General features: G+C 46.9%; 2 protein-coding genes across 11 annotated transcripts in view; one reads left to right on the forward strand and one right to left on the reverse strand.

Annotated features, from left to right (window-relative positions):
- Positions 1–9,579, forward strand: part of RUFY2 (RUN and FYVE domain containing 2) — a 28,621-nt gene extending 19,042 nt beyond the window's left edge. For 3 of the 4 annotated variants that reach the window (XM_063406392.1, XM_063406393.1, XM_063406394.1), the window contains exons 13-18: positions 8–127; positions 1,892–2,021; positions 2,573–2,667; positions 4,263–4,311; positions 5,242–5,319; positions 6,151–9,579. In XM_063406392.1, coding sequence (XP_063262462.1) covers positions 8–127; positions 1,892–2,021; positions 2,573–2,667; positions 4,263–4,311; positions 5,242–5,319; positions 6,151–6,294 — 616 coding nt within the window. In that variant the 3' untranslated portion in view covers positions 6,295–9,579. Of the gene's footprint in view, positions 1–7; positions 128–879; positions 1,002–1,891; positions 2,023–2,572; positions 2,668–4,262; positions 4,312–5,241; positions 5,320–6,150 lie in introns of those variants that run through there. The other variant, XR_010081362.1, reaches the window with a different exon arrangement.
- A 627-nt stretch (positions 9,580–10,206) lies between these two features.
- On the reverse strand, positions 10,207–16,250 carry HNRNPH3 (heterogeneous nuclear ribonucleoprotein H3). Of its 7 annotated transcripts, none has more exons than XM_063406401.1 (10): positions 16,058–16,250; positions 14,942–15,078; positions 14,270–14,408; positions 13,537–13,724; positions 13,042–13,130; positions 12,619–12,744; positions 11,258–11,393; positions 10,968–11,048; positions 10,799–10,885; positions 10,207–10,510 (listed from the first exon to the last, which is right to left on the reverse strand). In XM_063406401.1, the coding sequence occupies exons 2-10, from the start codon at positions 15,057–15,059 to the stop codon at positions 10,434–10,436; spliced, it is 1,041 nt and encodes a 346-aa protein (XP_063262471.1). In that variant the 5' UTR covers positions 15,060–15,078; positions 16,058–16,250; the 3' UTR covers positions 10,207–10,433. The 7 variants fall into 7 exon arrangements, with proteins under 7 accessions (XP_063262471.1, XP_063262476.1, XP_063262475.1 ...); XM_063406406.1 differs by having other exon boundaries at positions 10,207–10,545; positions 16,040–16,250; XM_063406405.1 differs by having other exon boundaries at positions 12,619–12,734; positions 13,044–13,130; positions 13,582–13,724; positions 16,040–16,249.
- Between the last annotated feature and the right edge of the window lie 181 nt (positions 16,251–16,431).

Below are 16,431 nucleotides of genomic sequence, written 5' to 3' on the forward strand. Positions count from 1 at the left end.
ACACCAGATTGCAGCAAGCAGAGAAGGCTCAAATGGACGCTGAGGCTGAGGATGAGAAACTTAAACAGGAATATGTGAATAAATCTGAAAGCCTGCAGAATGAATTCTCCCAGAAGGAGAAACAGCTGTGAGTATTTCTTTCCTGTTTGGAAAAATGCATGGCAGTAAACAAAATATGTCCTCTGGCCTAATACAGGCACTTGTTGTGAAGTGGTTTTGAACAGAATGTAAATATTAAAGAACTTTGTGTCAGGTGCTGGCAAGGCAGAAGAAAATATGTCATTCCAAGAAAGCCAAGCTGGCTTTGGGTGCCTCTAAAATGACATACAGCTTGAAAGGAAGGAGAAAACCAGCATTATTTCTTGGCTAAAAGTGCCAGCTTAATTCAGGAGGAAATTATCCTAAGTGGGGGAAAATACACAGTGAAGTAGTGGTGAAACACACTTTTAACAAAGCCCACAACCATGGAGTAGCATAGACTTAAACAGAAATGGCACAACAATGGTTTGATTGATCCAGCTTAAGGATGAGGTAGAAGTGGTTTAACTACCACTGCACAGGAAATAAAAACTAAAAATCTAGTGGAGTCATAAAAGTTAAAAGCTAATGTAAAAGCCAATCCTCTAGTCTTTCTCCTGTTACATCTTTCAGTACTAATTTAAATCAGTATGTAATGTTAGAAGCTCCCTGTAAGGACAGGTGTTTTCCCTTTGGGAAGATAAAACATCAGTTATTTAAGTAAACCTTTGGCACAAAGATTGGGGCTTAAAAGTTTGTGATTTCCAATCCAGTTATTAGCCCTCCCCTGCTTCTCTCAAAACTCTGAATGTCAATCCACTTGTTCAACTGTCATGACAAATGTTCACTTTACTACCACAGTCACCTCTGCAGATTTGGGCAAAAGAACAGTTCAGACCCCAGCCTTAGAATTCTGCAGTTCTGAAACCTCCAGGTCATGTTCACTTCTTTTCCAGCCAGATGCTGAGGTAGTGTCCCAAAATGTAAGTCTTTCCTTTAAAAGTGGGTTTGGTTTTAAAACAGGAAAATTAATGTGGATGTAGGTTTCCCATCAAAAGACCTTGCATGAATACTCTCAGATTTTTTTTCCTCTTTTCTTGTGTTGGCACAGTTTAGATGTAGAAGGTTGAAAGGTGTGTTTCCACCCTTTGGATTCTCCCTAACATTCTAAACACCATCTCTTCCATGAAACCAACAGTAAACTTCCAGCTAGAATGAGTTCTTCTCTCAGAGTAGCCCTAATTCCTTTCACTGAAGTTCTGATAAGCCAGTGGAATCTATGTCCCTCTTTATGCTGAACCTCAGCTGTGTAGAAAGCTCAATAAAAATAGTAATTTAAAGTCCTTCCTCCTTTATCTTCAGTTCTGTTCAAAATGCCATAAACCTTAGTCTAAAATAGAGCATTCACATCTAAGGGTGTAAAATTAAATAACTTTGGTATCAGAGATACCTGCAATGATTTTCTGCGTCACCAATGACACTGTGGCTGGTTGGTTTGGTGTATTTTAGAAATAAGCTGTATAAAGTAAAGGGGCCTTGCCTTATGCATGTTTTAAAAATACTTCAGAGTTTTGTGGTTAGTCTTCTCTTACTCATTTATTTCAAAGGTCAGTTCTTCAAAATTACATCATATTCCTGGTCCTTTAAATAAACTTACTTTGGAAAGCATCTTCTCAGTGACAGTGGTTTGTTGATTACACTGATACCTAAGATATCATTATATTGACACATTATTTCCGTTTTAGAAAACATGTAAGTTAATAGTTTGTTATGATAATAGTCTATTGCACTCAGAAATAAACTCAGGTTTGTTTTTAAAAGTGATACTGTTGTGCACAGTGATTTTTGTTTTGTTTTGTTTTCCCTGTTCCAGGCTTCAGCTGGAAACAGATTTGAAGATAGAAAAAGAGTGGCGGCAAACCCTAGAGGATGATCTTCAAAAGGAAAAGGAAACTGTATCTCACCTGAGAACAGAGACCCAAGAAATAGTTAACCTTAAGAAAGTAAATTTGGCAGCAAATTTTGACTAGTAATTTAGAAACTGACTGCAAAGTTAGTTATGGACTTAGACATGGTATTTGAAAGAATTTCTGCAAATAGATAAGGTTATTAATGTGTTCCCACAAACAGAATGAGGAAGGAAATGGGCTTTTTACTCCCCACGTAGTCCTCAGATCAGAACTCAGTACTTTGGATAAGGAAAACTGAAATCCTTGTTTTCCCTTCTCAGCAGTGTTGAAGGCTCTGTCTTCTCACTGTGGGCTGGGCCCACGGCTCCCCAGTGCTCCTGGGCTCTCCAGTCAATCAGATTTGTCTTCTCCCTGGAGTGGGCTACAGAAGCAGAAATGTTTCTTTATCTCTTGGGATCTAAGAGAGTTTAATCCTAAGCTGTTGCTGTTCAGGGAGTGTTTGGAACTGTAACAGTGTGAGGGATCACTCATTCACTTGGCCTTCTCAGCAAGATCAGCTTCATGAGAGCAGCTTTCTAGGCAGGAGAGAAAACACCATCTGAGAATAATCTGGTTTCATTTTATTTTGTTTGTTTTGTCTTAAGGAGTTCCTTAAACTTCAGGAAAAGAACAAGCAACTGAAAAGCATATGTGAGGACCAAGAAGCTGCTCTCCAAGAACTGGCATCCAAGCTGAGCGAGTAATTTCATTATTCATGATGACTTATACATATTATTTTTGTCATATACCTTGAATTAAGAAAACTAGTGGGACAGTGGTAATGCATATTAGACAGTATATGACAATATTATTGTTATTTTGATAACTAGCCAGTTATCAGAAGTCAATGTATCTAGTTAGGTCAGGCCTGTTAATTTGTATTTTTGGCTGGTGGGGTGGCTGTGAGCTCCTGGGTAATGACAGTGCTGTGAACAAAAAATCCTGGTTTGAAGGGCACTAGGCTTTGTTCTGCAGTGAGGACTGTTGCCTGGTTTGCCAGTTGTGGCATTCCCAGAGGAGCCTCAAGGAGAAGGGAGCAGCTCTGGCTCCAGCAGGGCAGTGCTGCTCTTCTTGAGCCCCAGCCAGACACCAAACCCCACACAGCTGCTCACTCACTTCCCCACCACTGGGAGCACGTGAAAGCTGGAAAAACCATTAAGGGTTGAGATAAAGTCAGGTTAAGAGGGAAAAGCCACACATGCAAGCAAATCTAAAGAAGGAATTAATTCTGCCCATGGTTGTGCAGGTGTTCAGCCACTCCCAGGAGAGCAGGGCCCCATCCCGTGGGATGGTGCCTTGGGAAGGCAAAGCTCCATCACTCCCAGTGTCCCCCTTCCTTCTTTCCCCCACTTGATACAGTGAGATTGATGCCATTGGTCTGGAGTGTCCTGGGCTGCTCTGCCCTGGCTGTGTCCCCTCAGTCCCATCTGCCCCCAGCGAGGCCCGTGGGGAGCAGGAGAGGCCTTGGCTCTGTGAGCGCTGCTCAGCAGCAGCAGCAGCATCTCTGTTCTCAGCCTGTGTCCAGCACAAACCCCCGACACAGCCCTGGGGGAGATGGGCTCCAGCCCTGGGGGGAGATGGGCTCCAGCCCTGGGGGGAGATGGGCTCCAGCCCTGGGGGAGATGGGCTCCAGCCCTGGGGGGAGATGGGCTCCAGCCCTGGGGGAGATGGGCTCCAGCCCTGGGGGAGATGGGCTCCAGCCCTGGGGGGAGACGGGCTCCAGCCCTGGGGGGAGATGGGCTCCAGCCCTGGGGGGAGATGGGCTCCAGCCCTGGGGGAGATGGGCTCCAGCCCTGGGGGGAGATGGGCTCCAGCCCTGGGGGAGATGGGCTCCAGCCCTGGGGGGAGATGGGCTCCAGCCCTGGGGGGAGATGGGCTCCAGCCCTGGGGGGAGATGGGCTCCAGCCCTGGGGGGAGATGGGCTCCAGCCCAGGCAGAACCAGCACAGTCTGCAGGGCATGGAAGGGGTGCCCTGGCCAGCAGCATCCCCTTATTGTTACAGGCTGTTGAATCCTCACTGAGTGATCTCTGTCTTCTCAGTACTCTTGCTGTGGTTTGTGTGGCCTTTGATGCCCTGTAGAATAACTCTGTGTGTGTCTCCTGTGACTCAGTTCTCAGGGGGTTGGCACTGGGTGGCTGTGGGGAGGCTGCTTCCTCCAAAATGACATCATGGGATCTTGTACTTCTGTTCAGAGGACTTGGCTTAAAGTTTTTGAAGTACCTAAACCAGATTTTTAAGTTGGTAAAACATAACTGCCATGTAGAAGTTTGAAGTAGCATTATCTTATTCTTTAGATCAAAGCTGAAAATAGAAGATATAAAAGAAGCGAACAAGGCATTGCAGGTCAGTAGCATTTTCAGAAAATAAGCTTTTTTTCAACTGTTATTTTTGAAATCTTTCCTAAGCATGAGAAGACTTTTCTCTAACAGCAACTGCTCCAGAGAGACTCATTGTATGATCTCCTCCAGTGGGAGAGAACCACAGACACCCTGTAACCCTCTGGAAAAAATCCATTTGCTTTTGATTCTCCTTGTTCGATGCACAGCTATGTATTTTGGCCCTTTTCTTGCATTTCTGGCCCTTCTGTATTTCACAGAGTGTATCTGGGACAGAAAGTGTAGCCAACTGAGCTTAAACTGCATAGCATTTCTCAAAGATCAATAAATATGTGATCATCCAAGGAAATAAGTAAACTTGAATCACCACAGCTGATAAAATATGATGTGTAATGTCAGCAGGTTTGGGACTTTCTTAGAGACAGCAGGGAGCACTTGAGAGCAGAGATTTTGTCTGCATGTTTGATCATCTGGTGTGCCACCTGGCATATTGCTGCAGTCCAGGTAAAAGTGTCTGAAATGGTTGAGCAGACTTCTGGGTTTGTTAAGCGGTTTAAACAGAAAGAACTGGACAATTCTTGACACTGTCCTGTTGGGGTTTCTTTTGCTTCCCTGCCTCTTGAGGACTGTTCCCATGGGATGAGCAGGGACATTGGCTTCACTCTGAGGCTTGGATGCCCTTCTGCTCTTCCAGCTGAGCCACTGCCCAGCTCTACCAGCTCGAGCATGTTCTCTCTGCACTGTGCTCTGTCCTGTCCCCCAAGGCTGTGCAGTGTTCTGGAGCAGTCCTGTGCTGCCTTAGTGTCTTCGTGACATTGCACTGGTCCCAGAGCACTGAGCATTCAGGCAGTGACTTCTGCTCTTGATTGGTCTTGTCCCCTGCAGCCCAAAGTTTAACTTCATCAGAGACGTATAATTATGATAATTTCTTCTCCAGGGCCAGGTTTGGTTGAAGGACAAAGAGGCCACTCATTGCAAGCTCTGTGAAAAGGAATTTTCGCTTTCCAAAAGGAAGGTAAAACTTTAACAAGATTTCTCCCAACTTGTTTACATGTATTATGTAATTATTATTACAAGTATGATGTAATTATTAATTATCTTTGAGGTGTGGCATGAAATGTCAATGATTAGGTGAATGCAGAGTGATTTTTGAGGTATTTTTCTAGTTCTTTCATACATACAATGCAGCTTGGCCCTGATTTCAAAAGAAACAGTGTCATGGTGAAGTTCCACCATGCAACTTAGTTAAAAATTACTTAACTGCTTTGTGGAATTATCTCAAACTCTTATCAGCTCTGGCACTGATAGAATTTGATGTGTGTGGAAGTTTCTATGTCATTTTTTATATAATAGAGTAAGAAAATACGAGTTTATTGCCACTTTAAAGTAAAACGTGGCATTAATTTCCATGCTTTATTAATGTGTGCAGGAAGTTTTCTTTACCTTTTTATGTTAAATCTTGATTAGCTACCTGACAGAAGCACCTACTGTTTCAGATTTCATTGCTCATGCTGTGTTTTTCTGTAGCAGAATGCATTCTTAATCCAGGGTTTGAATGAAATCTTCAAAGCACACACATACACATATATATGTGTATATTTAAATGTCTAGAAAGACCATCTGTGTCTGTCTGTGGTGCAATCCTAGACAAACAGCATTTGTGTAGGATTGCATCATAATTTGGGCTGTAGAGGAATTATCTTTTGCAAACTGACTCCTTGCTCAGACCCAAGCAGTGAAAGGAATTACATTTTGGATTGCTCTGTGCGTGTTGTTTGTTGGTATCCAATGAGCAAGTGTATTTCCATTGTAAAATTCAATTTTTAATCTTCTGCTCGTGCTGTAGCATCACTGTAGGAACTGTGGGGAGATCTTCTGCAATGCCTGTTCTGACAACGAGCTGCCTCTGCCCTCTTCCCCAAAGCCTGTCCGGGTCTGTGATTCCTGCCACGCAATGCTTATACAGAGGTGCTCTTCCACTGTGCCATAAGATATTTGTCCATTCTGGTCTTTAGCTCATCCTGTAAAAACCACAACACCAACTAAAGAATGTACAGCAGTATTTCCAGACTTTCAGGTAAGCAGTGTGGAGTTGCAGTTTCAAGGTGCTGTGGACGAGTTTTACTTCTCTGCTTCCTGTTTAAACAAATGGAGACAATGGGACCCACATGTAGAAAATGCACATCTAAAAAGAAAAAAGCCCCACACGTGTATGTTGGTCTGCCAAATGGCTCAGCAGCTTTTTTGGTAGGAAGCAGGGCAGTTCATACAGGAGACCCCGTGCTGATGTGAATTGGATGAGCATTTTAGTTGGTAAGATGATCTGGAGAAAGGTGATGCTCTGACAGGCTGATGTGCCACAAGTCTAACCTAATTCTGCTACAGTGTGCCTGTGATAGGCTGCTGTGAAGCAAACCCAAGCACTAGCTGGTTTTAGACTGTACTGGAAAAAAGCATGGCAATGAATGCCGTGGTCTGAGAAGTTCTTGCCAATCCCGATGTTCGTTTCCTTCCTCTCCATCAGCAGGGTTTGGTACATCCAGGAATGCAGCACTGGCAGCTGTTCAGGCTGTGTTCAGGCTGTGCAGCCCCAGGTGTGAGGGGAGCTTTGGTCAGCCAGGGAACAAGCAGTGCCAGGGGCACTTGCTGAAGGAAGGAGTGTTTCACAGAATGATTTTTTCACATGAACTATTAATTTGATGTATCTGTGTTTCCACTGAAAGAGCTGTTCAGCACAGACCTCTTGTCTGACATTGTCTGTAACCTTGAACAAGTCTCTGCATTATTTTCATGCAAGTCATGCTCTCAAGCTTGTTCGTGTAGTCACTGCATAGCTCTAGAAACCACCTAGAAGGACTGGGATTAAATGCTGGGAATCACATTCTTTCTGTGTTGGACAGGGAGGCTCTTCCTTATTTTGTCACCATCTTTCTCAAACTTTCAGAGTTGGTTCCTAAACTTCATTTTTTTCCAGAGCACTTTTGAGCCCTTCTGAGTCTCACCAGCCTTGTCACTGATGGTAACTTTTGCTGGAATGTAAAGCCCTTGTTCTTTCCATAGGCAGATAGAGATAAAATCCTTTGATCAATTGCCCTTCCTGCACTCCACCCTCCTCCCTTTAGCCACTCCAGCCCTGGGCCCTCCACAGTGACCAGCCCCAGAATTCCTCCAGCCTGGGCCTGGAGCAGCACTGCTGGCAGCAAAAGGGAGCTGCAAACTGGTCTTTAAGTTGTCCTTGCACTTTGTTTAGCTTGGCTTTGTCTCTGAGGATAGGGAATTAGTGGATATCCTAAAAGCTAACAGAGCTATTATTTTTAACACCTCAATGTAGTTGCTCATGTAGCTTTTGTAAAGCAGAATGTTTTTAAAACGACCTGATGTAACTTTTTGTAAAATACCACACAAATACTTGTAAATCTGTAAATAACTTTTGGAAAAAAATAAATTTAAGTTATCTGCAACTTAACTAAGAGAATAATGTCACTTAATTTAAATTTGTAACTCAGAGTATTTTATTCTGACTTGTTCAAGTTGCTTAGAAAGCCTTTGCCTGTGATGGGGTACCCTGCAAGAGGCACCATCAGGTGCTGCTCACATGTTTCCTTCCAGGTGGGCTTTACGTGGGGCAGGCGTGGAGGCAGCAGGGTCTGATGCAGGGTGGAGATGGCAGGATAAAGCTAATCTGTACTGATTTGATGAGGAACTTGTCAAAAGGGAGGCAACTAAATAATTTAAAATAGGCAATCTTTTAAAATAAGAATATCATGCATTTCCATAACGTGCAATAAATCAATTTGTTACTTAAGTGCCATCTTTTCCTCCCCTCTCTGCTGTGCTATTTGCATAGAAGTGTATAATTACTCAGATTGCTGTTACTGACTGCAGGTGAGATTTCTGCCTTGAACAGAATGAATGCTGGATGTTCCACATGGCTTCATTTGCCTTGGCATCAAACTGCATACCTGGCCTGCTTTTAAGGTTTTTGGACAGCACTGTGACTAATGCTGAATCTTTGTCTTTCTGTAAAACCCTGCTCCTGAGGCGAAATCCTTCTCACGGAGCACAGGAAGAGCTGTGCGGTACCCACGAGAACTGGAGCTGTTCAGGCAGGCTCAGAGCAGCCTTTTGCTCCTTTTGGAGAATGAGGCGGCTCCTGCCGTTGTGCTCTGGGGGCGGTAGCCAGTCCCCAGCGGCACTCCCGTCTCGCTCCGGGAGCGGGGGAACGCGCGGCCCGCCCTGCCGGCCCTGGCGTGGCGCTGCCCGCCGGGGCTGCGGGACACGGCGTGAAGGGCCCCGGGCTCACGGAGCGGGCACAGCTCTGCCCAGGGCTGGCAGGAACGACGCCTGTGCCCCTTCAGAGCTGCTTCAGCGAGCTGAAGGCTGCTCTCGCTGCGGGGCCTCACTGTCCTGCAGTGCCAGTGCCTGGCTGGGGCTCAGGTGCAGCGGGCCCTGCAGATGGCCCGGCTGTACTCCAGAGCTCAGGGAAGCCCAGGCCGCTCTCCAGAGGCGAGTCCCAGGCAGGTGCCAGGGCTGCTTCTCCATGATGGAACCCCAGGTGCTCCCAAGAGAGCAGGCGCTGCAGAGCTGCAGCGTTGAACTCTGCTGTGCCCGTGGCAACAAGAGGCTTCCTGCAAGTGCACCTTTCCTCCAGCTTACTAGAAGCTGCTTTCCCTGCAATTGAATTAACTCTGGTGCTACCACTGCCTCAGCTTTTCTGGCAACCAAGAACCCCCTATTTCTGCAGAGCAACAATGGTTCAAAGGGCTAAGGACTCATTTTCCCTCCCATTCCTAGCCAACACTGCTGCAGTGCTTGGAAAGCTCCCTGTGCCAGTTACCCTTTCCAGCTCTTCCAGGCCCTTTGGCACCCAACACAACCTCTAGTGAAATAAACTCCATTCTCCTCTCTCCCACAAGAAGACATTTATTACAGATATAACACAGTACTAGCAAAACAGGTGACAGACTTGCAATACCCAAGATCACATTTGACATTTTAAGGGAGGCATTGAGGACAAAGCAGTTAATTTGGGAGATCACACTGGCTCAGAAGAATAAATACCTTTTTCCATTACACATCAGGTATGTTAAGTGTCTTCAAACAGTAAGTTTCTTACATATCTTACATGTCACAAATGCACAAAGTTTTATCAACATGTTTGGGTTGTGTTTTACTGAAGAAGTATTGGGCCTACAGATATTTTAGAAATCTTGCCTTCTAATGAGCCCCCTGTGTAAAATGGCTAGGCAAACTGAATACATACAAATCGGCTCTGTGCAGTGAAAAAAAAATGCTGAACCATCTTCAAAATACAATGAATTCAATAAAGAAAAGAAGTAACTTGCTTCCAAATCCCCCAACCTTCCTAAAAGCGTGTTTGTGAAAAAACACGAAGTAAAAAGCATCAAATGAACTCTATTTGACCTTTGCTGTGTCAGCTAAAAGCTGTGCTAGTGTTAGTTAGATTTGCAGGTTACATGTGTGAAATGTGGGCTCTGGAGCACTACGGCAAAGCGTGGAAATGAGCGTGGCTGCAGAAATGGGGGTGCTGCTCCTCTGCAGAGATCTGCTGGGGGTGCTGGCAGCAGCAGCAGGAGGAAGCCAGAACAGAGACTGAGCCTCACAGCTCTGTGCTGTGCTGCAGTTATCAACACACAACTCACCAAAAGGGTTTAGGAAAGGCATTACCAAATAAACGAACCTATTCATCTACCCTTCTCCCCTCAAACAAGTGCATGTTTAGATTTGTTCACTAGACCAAGATTACACAGAACTGAATCAGTGTTCATAGGAGTTACAGTACAACCACCTTTATGGAACCATAGTACAACATTTTAAACCGACTGTCTCGAATACGTAATACATCCTTAGGAGTAACTAGTATAAAAAGTATCAACATCAGTGGTTTGAATATAAAAATTTATTTAAAGTCAGAGTATGCAACAAATAAAACCTACAGAAAACAGATTTTCCCATCACAATCTGTTGCTTACCAAATAATATTGTGAAAACACATTCCTTCAGTCATTATAAAGTTCTTAAAATACAAAAGAAATTAAATTTTGTAAGAAAGTCTAGTAGACCAGAGACTGTTTCTTCCAAGATGTTTTGCAGAAGCAAGGCTATCCTTCAATACATCCCACGCCATCCTCCTCCACCCATACTGCCTTGCCCATAGTATCCTCCACTATTTCCACTGCCACGACCTGCAAACAATTGACACAAGGTCACGCATACATACCTTAAAAAAAGAAAAAATGGGATGGGTAACACAGAACAATGGTTGAGGATGACAACTTATACTAACAATACTGCAGCACTACTGCTGCTAACCAGCATTTGCTGCAGTAGCACAGTGTGCGGCGTCCCCAGAAATTTAGTTTTGAAAAACCACTGCCCCTCTTTCCCTCCTCCCAGCCCACAGCCCCCACCCTTGGCTCCTCACAAGACAGGCACTGACACTTTCCACAAACGTTTAGAGAACTTGTACTCACTATATCCGCCCAAGCCGTCAGGAGTTCCGTACCCGCCGCTGTAATTGCTACCCATTCCCATTCTACCAACCGAGCCGTAGCCTTGATCTGCAGAGACAAAGTCCAACGTTACAAGCCTGAACGCGTTAGACTTGGCAAAGCATCGGCTGAACGTGCGATTGATGCGTACCCATCCCATCTCTGCCGTAGCCTCCCATTCCAGAGCCACCTCCAGCAGTGGAATTCAGGAACAGTTCGATGTATCGATGCTCTGCAAGAAGCAAACAACGCCTCCGTTTCTATTTTGTGTCCCAGACCAAAAGCAGGCACACAGAGCACCCCCCTCCCCTTCCAGGGAGCAGACAGGAGGCCCCAGACAGGCGAGTCTGCAGTGTGGTGAACCAGGCACACCTCAGGGGGACCTGCTGCCCCCAGCCCGCCTGAGCCCGGCCAGGCGCAGCGCCAGGGAGCGACACTCACGCATGTGATTCTTATCCTTGGACATGGCAGCTACTGCGTCCTCGTGTGTGACAAACTCCACATCTGCCTCTCCTGTAGCTCTCCCATCTGCTCCAATATCAATGTGAACTCTTATAGGGTTCAGTGGCGAGAAAAACTAGGGAAAAACAGAAATTAAAACCCAAATCACGTTAATGCAGAATTCAAGCCAGGTGCTTCTTCTCCATTCCCGTAGCTAGTGGTGCACTGTTGTAATTCGATGCCATCCTACCACATGAATTTAACTGCTCATTTCTAAAGGAGTACTTGGTGGTTGTGGGACATTCAACGTCAGGACAACCAACGTTTACAACCCATTGCTACTACACAGCTTGGAGAGCTGCAGCTACGGAGACTGAGGAGCTTTCTTTGAAAGCCAAGATACAAACTACTCCTGCCCCCACACACTGCTTTGAGCAACACAGTCAATGCAATGGCATCCTGGACAACAAAACAATCAGCTGGTTCTCATTTGGCTCTGCTTCTTCAGATTTCTCAAAGCAAGGACGTGTTCATGAATTCAAGAAAAGCTGCCTGACAATGCACCTCTCTTCCTCACTGCTCTAGATCAAAGCCTGACTTTTGGCCCTTGCTGTCACACAGTCTCTACCCTAAATGAAACAATCAAACTGGCACAAGAAAATACAGCTCCATTAAGGAAACCAACCCAGCCACAAAAGCAAACAAGCACAAGCTTAAGAATGGAGCTCTGCATATATAATACATGATATATATTATATAATATATAAGTGCAACTGGAAGACAGCCTCTTTCCAAGGATGTGCTATGTTTAAACCAGGCCTCATATCCCAAGACAGCTTTTCCCCCTGCAACAACACAACTGCACTAACAAGGATGCATTCCCCAAATCCTGCAGATCTGCTTTGATCTGCCACCCTGGTCTCTTACGAAAGGGATACAGTCCCCTCCAAGCCAACACAGCTCTCTACAGCCTGCCCACCCTGCCCCTCCTGAAATAAGTCTCAGGTCAAGGAACAAATATGCAAAGTAAGCAATTTCAGTTTCACATTTATCGTTTTCACAGAATCAGAGCAGCTTAAACAAATCCTGAAGGCCCTAAAATGAGGATACTGATTGCAGCACCTGTTGTCTCTGCAATACACCTTTTATGGAAACAAAACAGCAGAGAGTGCAGGGATTAATGTTAAATATAGCTTTGCTGACTTTGCTGGTAATCCCACCTCAGACAGTAGCTTTCCCAAAGCTCGTTAACTGTGTGCAGGTGCAGCAGTGAGTTGTTTGAGAAGGCCCCGAGGTTGGGCTGGGACAGACAGGGACACGCACAGTGCTGGCAGGAGAAGCCCTCTCCCCGTGGTACTTACGTTAGCAATATCGTTTTCCGTGGCTCGGAAAGGCAGCCCTCTCATGTGAACAAAATGACCGCCACCATGGAACCCCGACCCTGCATCTCCAGCTCCATAGCCATGGCCTCCCATGCCTAGTAGAAAACCCAAACCAAAAAAACCCACACACCTCTAAGATCATGAAAGCCAAAAGTCATTGCTACTCTTTGCTGAAAGCACTAAGTTATACCAGTGAATGCACGGTGTTTATGCTTCCCATGTATCAACCCAAACCTTGACCAGAGGCCCTGCTAAGCAATCCTTTTACCTTTTCTTATGATCCCCCGATCCCCTCCCCTTTCTGAACAGCCTCCTTTACCAAACAGCAGAATGAAACTGTTATCTCTGTCTTGCAACTCGAGTAACAGGAAAGCCTTTTCAGACAAACTAGTAATTTCTTTTACCTCTCCCATCCCTCATTCTGTCGTCATAGGCGTCGTTTCCGTAGCCATAGTTATTATAGCCACCATAATCATCAAAGCCACCATATCCTGTGCAATGGAGAGAAGGAAAGGAGCGGTTACACCACTGCTCACAATCAGGGCAACGCACACACAACACTCAGCTCTGCAGTCCTTGGGCACACAGCACTTTGCAAACAGCCTCTGCTGGCTGTCAAACCTCGACTTCTGAACATGGTGCAAAAGGACATTTCTTTTTATGTAACACAGACTGAAACATGCAAATGGAAGATCTGATTCTAATGAAAATAGCTCCCTTCTTATTAACGCTCATCTTAAACACTAAGCCACGTGTTTTGACAGATTACAAGGTTTTGTTCCAGATAAACACATCCAACCTAACGGGCATTACAGCTAGTGCCATTTCTTATTTCTTGACAAGTATGTCAGAAACATGAAACTGCCAAGAGAACCTGTGTTCATTAGATGAACATACCACCGTCATATCCACCACCTCCTCGACGCATTCTGTCATACATACTTCCACGCCCAGCTCCATAATAACCCCCTCTTCCTCCTAATGGTCTATCATATGGTCCAGGTCGCTGTTGTCCCATCATTCTTCTTGGCATGTCAGAGAATCCTCTGATTTCGCTCTTACTACTTTTGAAGATTTCAATGTATCTAGTAAAAGAGGATTTTCAAGGTACCAGTAAGAACACAGGCAGAAGCAGTTTGAATTTTACAAAAGGCCATACTACATTGTCTAGAGCTAAACGTACAAGCCAATAGCAGTGACTAGAAAAGCCATACAACTTAAGTTTCTCCTCAAAACTGTAAGAATCTTAAGTGTATTAAAAATCCCCCACTTTACAGTGGCAAAAATTACTATGTGAAAATTCTAGCTGTACAGATTAAGCTTAAAACATGTCTTTCCAGTATGAGAAACATACTGTTGAAAAACAATGTCTGGCTATGGCAGCATTTATCACACATTACCCAACAAAAGCATCATTGAAATAATTTTCTGAGTTTAGCAAACTACCCAGTGCAATACTGTCTCCCCCACCCCCCAAATCTACTGCATTTCCCAAGTTAACTTAGGATCAGTTATAAAAATTCTTAAAAACAGCCAATTCCCCAATGGTCCCCAACCCCCCAAAAGCATTACTGACCCACAACCCCCAAAAAATAAAGATTTAACACCATCCCATACTCTCCATCCCCACCTGTGCCCTATTCTTTCCTTGTGTTTCCCCAGAGCATTTTCTGCTATCTCCTTTGAAGCAAACTGCACGAAGGCCTCCCCTGTGCTTCTCCCCTGGTAGTCCAGCGTCAATGTTATCCCATTTGGCACGATTTCCAACCCTTTAACCCAAGGACAAATAACCCCGTCAAGGGGAACAGTGTTAAAGGCTGAAACATTCCCATCTGTAGCAAATACTTAAAGCATATCTAAACAACAATAACGAAAAAGAAAACCACCTTGTTTCCCCCATCACCCAACAATACCAGCCCATGATCTTTCATTAAACATTTATGGATTTAGCCGTACTTCTTTTCTGTTTAGACTAGACAAAAATGCAACCACCTAAGTTACATGAAGAAAATATAGCTACCAATCAAGCAATTTAACTGATCCAAATGCTAACATTCAGGTTACCCCAATATGCACGGTATGCTTCCCACCTCGACAAAATCAGATACATTTTGTGTTCTACTACATCTGCGGTTATCTGTGCTTCATTTACAGGGCATAAATCTTACTTAAGACAAACTAATTTAACACAATCCCTCCCCATCCACCCCATTAACAGCTATTAAACGTGTACAAAACACTGCGTAAAAGACACAAAAATCCTCTAAAGAAACCCACTACACTTCGACCATACTGGAAGTACCTTGGAAAAACTGAACAATCTCTTCTTTGCTGCAACCAAATGGCAGGCCTCGGAGTCGTACCACTGTTCCGTCATTGGTTGTATCATTGGGCCCATTGTGTTTTCCAGTCCAGTCCATCTTTTATTTAACTTAAATCCTAAAAATACCCAACAAAACAGAAATAAAGAACCCTGAGTTTCCGTCCATGCCTAAGTCCCTCGCTTAAAAAGAAATCTGTTAGGTTTTATTTAGGTAATTATCACGGTGGATTGGGAGATTTATGTTCCGGATTTGAAACTGCGTCTAAACACACCCAAGGGATCTAAGCCCCCCCGCGGGATTTAACCCCCGCCGCCGGGGCCGCTGCGGAGCACCGCGTGGACGGCGGGCAGCACGTGGGCACGCACGGCTCATAAAGCTTGGCATTTACTCGGAGTGCATTTCACATCCGCTCCGTAAAGCTTGGGCGTTTTGTTCTTTACGGTTGTTCTTTCCCTGGAAGCGTGACAGTTGAGCAAGGGGCTGGAACCACAAGGCCTTCCTTTGTCTGCCCTCAGCCGGGGGAGGCGGGCGGCAGTGCGTGTGGCGGGGGCGTGTGAGGGGGGGCACCGCCACCATGCCACAAAGGGAGCCGCCATCGCCGCCTCATCAGGCGCGGAGCCATCGCGATCCCGCCTCCCGCCGTCCTCCCGAGACCGCGGCCCTGACCCCCCGCCTGCTCCTCGCCGCCATTTACCGCGCCTCCTCGGGGCGCCCGCCGCTCGCCGGCCCCGCTCCCGCCGCGCCCCCCGCCGCGTCCCGCTGCTCACCTCTGGCCTCCGAGGTGCTGCTCTGCGCCGCCCGGCCCGTGCCCCTTCACCGCCCCAGGACCCCCGCCCGCCGCTCTCCTGGGGCCGCTGCTGCCGCCGCCCTCGGCTCCGCCGCTCAAAATGGCGGCCGCGATCGGGAACGAGGCTCCGCACCGCCTCCCCCTCCCCCGCCCTTGGGCGCGCGCCCGGCCCGACCCGGCGCCTGGCGGGTCCCGAGCCCCCCCCGCCGCCGCCGCCACCCCCCGCCCGCCGAACCCCCCGGGCGGGCCCCGCCGCCGCTCGCTCGGCCCGGCCGCCCTCTCCGCTCACCGCGAGCCTCTCGCGCACCCCTGGCCGTGCCCCGGCAGCCGCTCGCGCCGGCAGGACGCGCCTCCTCGCTCACAGCCGAGCCGTCCGCCGGGCCCGCACCTGCGCAGCGCCCACGGCAGCGGAGCGTCCGGGCCGCGCGACTATCGCGATACCCGTGCCGCGCGCCGCCTCACACCCGCCTGGGCGGCTCCCGCGCACGCGCAACTCAGGGGGGGGCAAAGCGGGGGGTGGGGGTGGGGGTGTGGAAGGGAGCGACGGCGCATGCGGAGCAGGGGAGGGGGCGTTCCCGCCTTTTCCTTTCACCGCCTCCTCTGCTGAGGGGCCGCCGGGCGCGTGCGCGCTCCTCCCTCGGTCACGCGACCGCCGCCGCTCGTTTTGGCGCCAAGCGGGAG

Source organism: Prinia subflava, chromosome 9, assembly GCF_021018805.1.
Source record: "Prinia subflava isolate CZ2003 ecotype Zambia chromosome 9, Cam_Psub_1.2, whole genome shotgun sequence".
Classification (NCBI taxonomy): domain Eukaryota; kingdom Metazoa; phylum Chordata; class Aves; order Passeriformes; family Cisticolidae; genus Prinia; species Prinia subflava.

Excerpts from the sequence above, each read along its gene's own strand:
- HNRNPH3 (XM_063406401.1), bottom strand. The coding sequence starts at position 15,059 with ATGGACTGGACTGGAAAACACAATGGGCCCAATGATACAACCAATGAC. Across the intron at positions 14,409-14,941 it reads GATTGTTCAGTTTTTCCAAG|GGTTGGAAATCGTGCCAAAT; the intron begins GTACTTCCAGTA and ends CTTGGGTTAAAG. Across the intron at positions 10,511-10,798 it reads TGACGGCTTGGGCGGATATA|GTCGTGGCAGTGGAAATAGT; the intron begins GTGAGTACAAGT and ends AATTGTTTGCAG.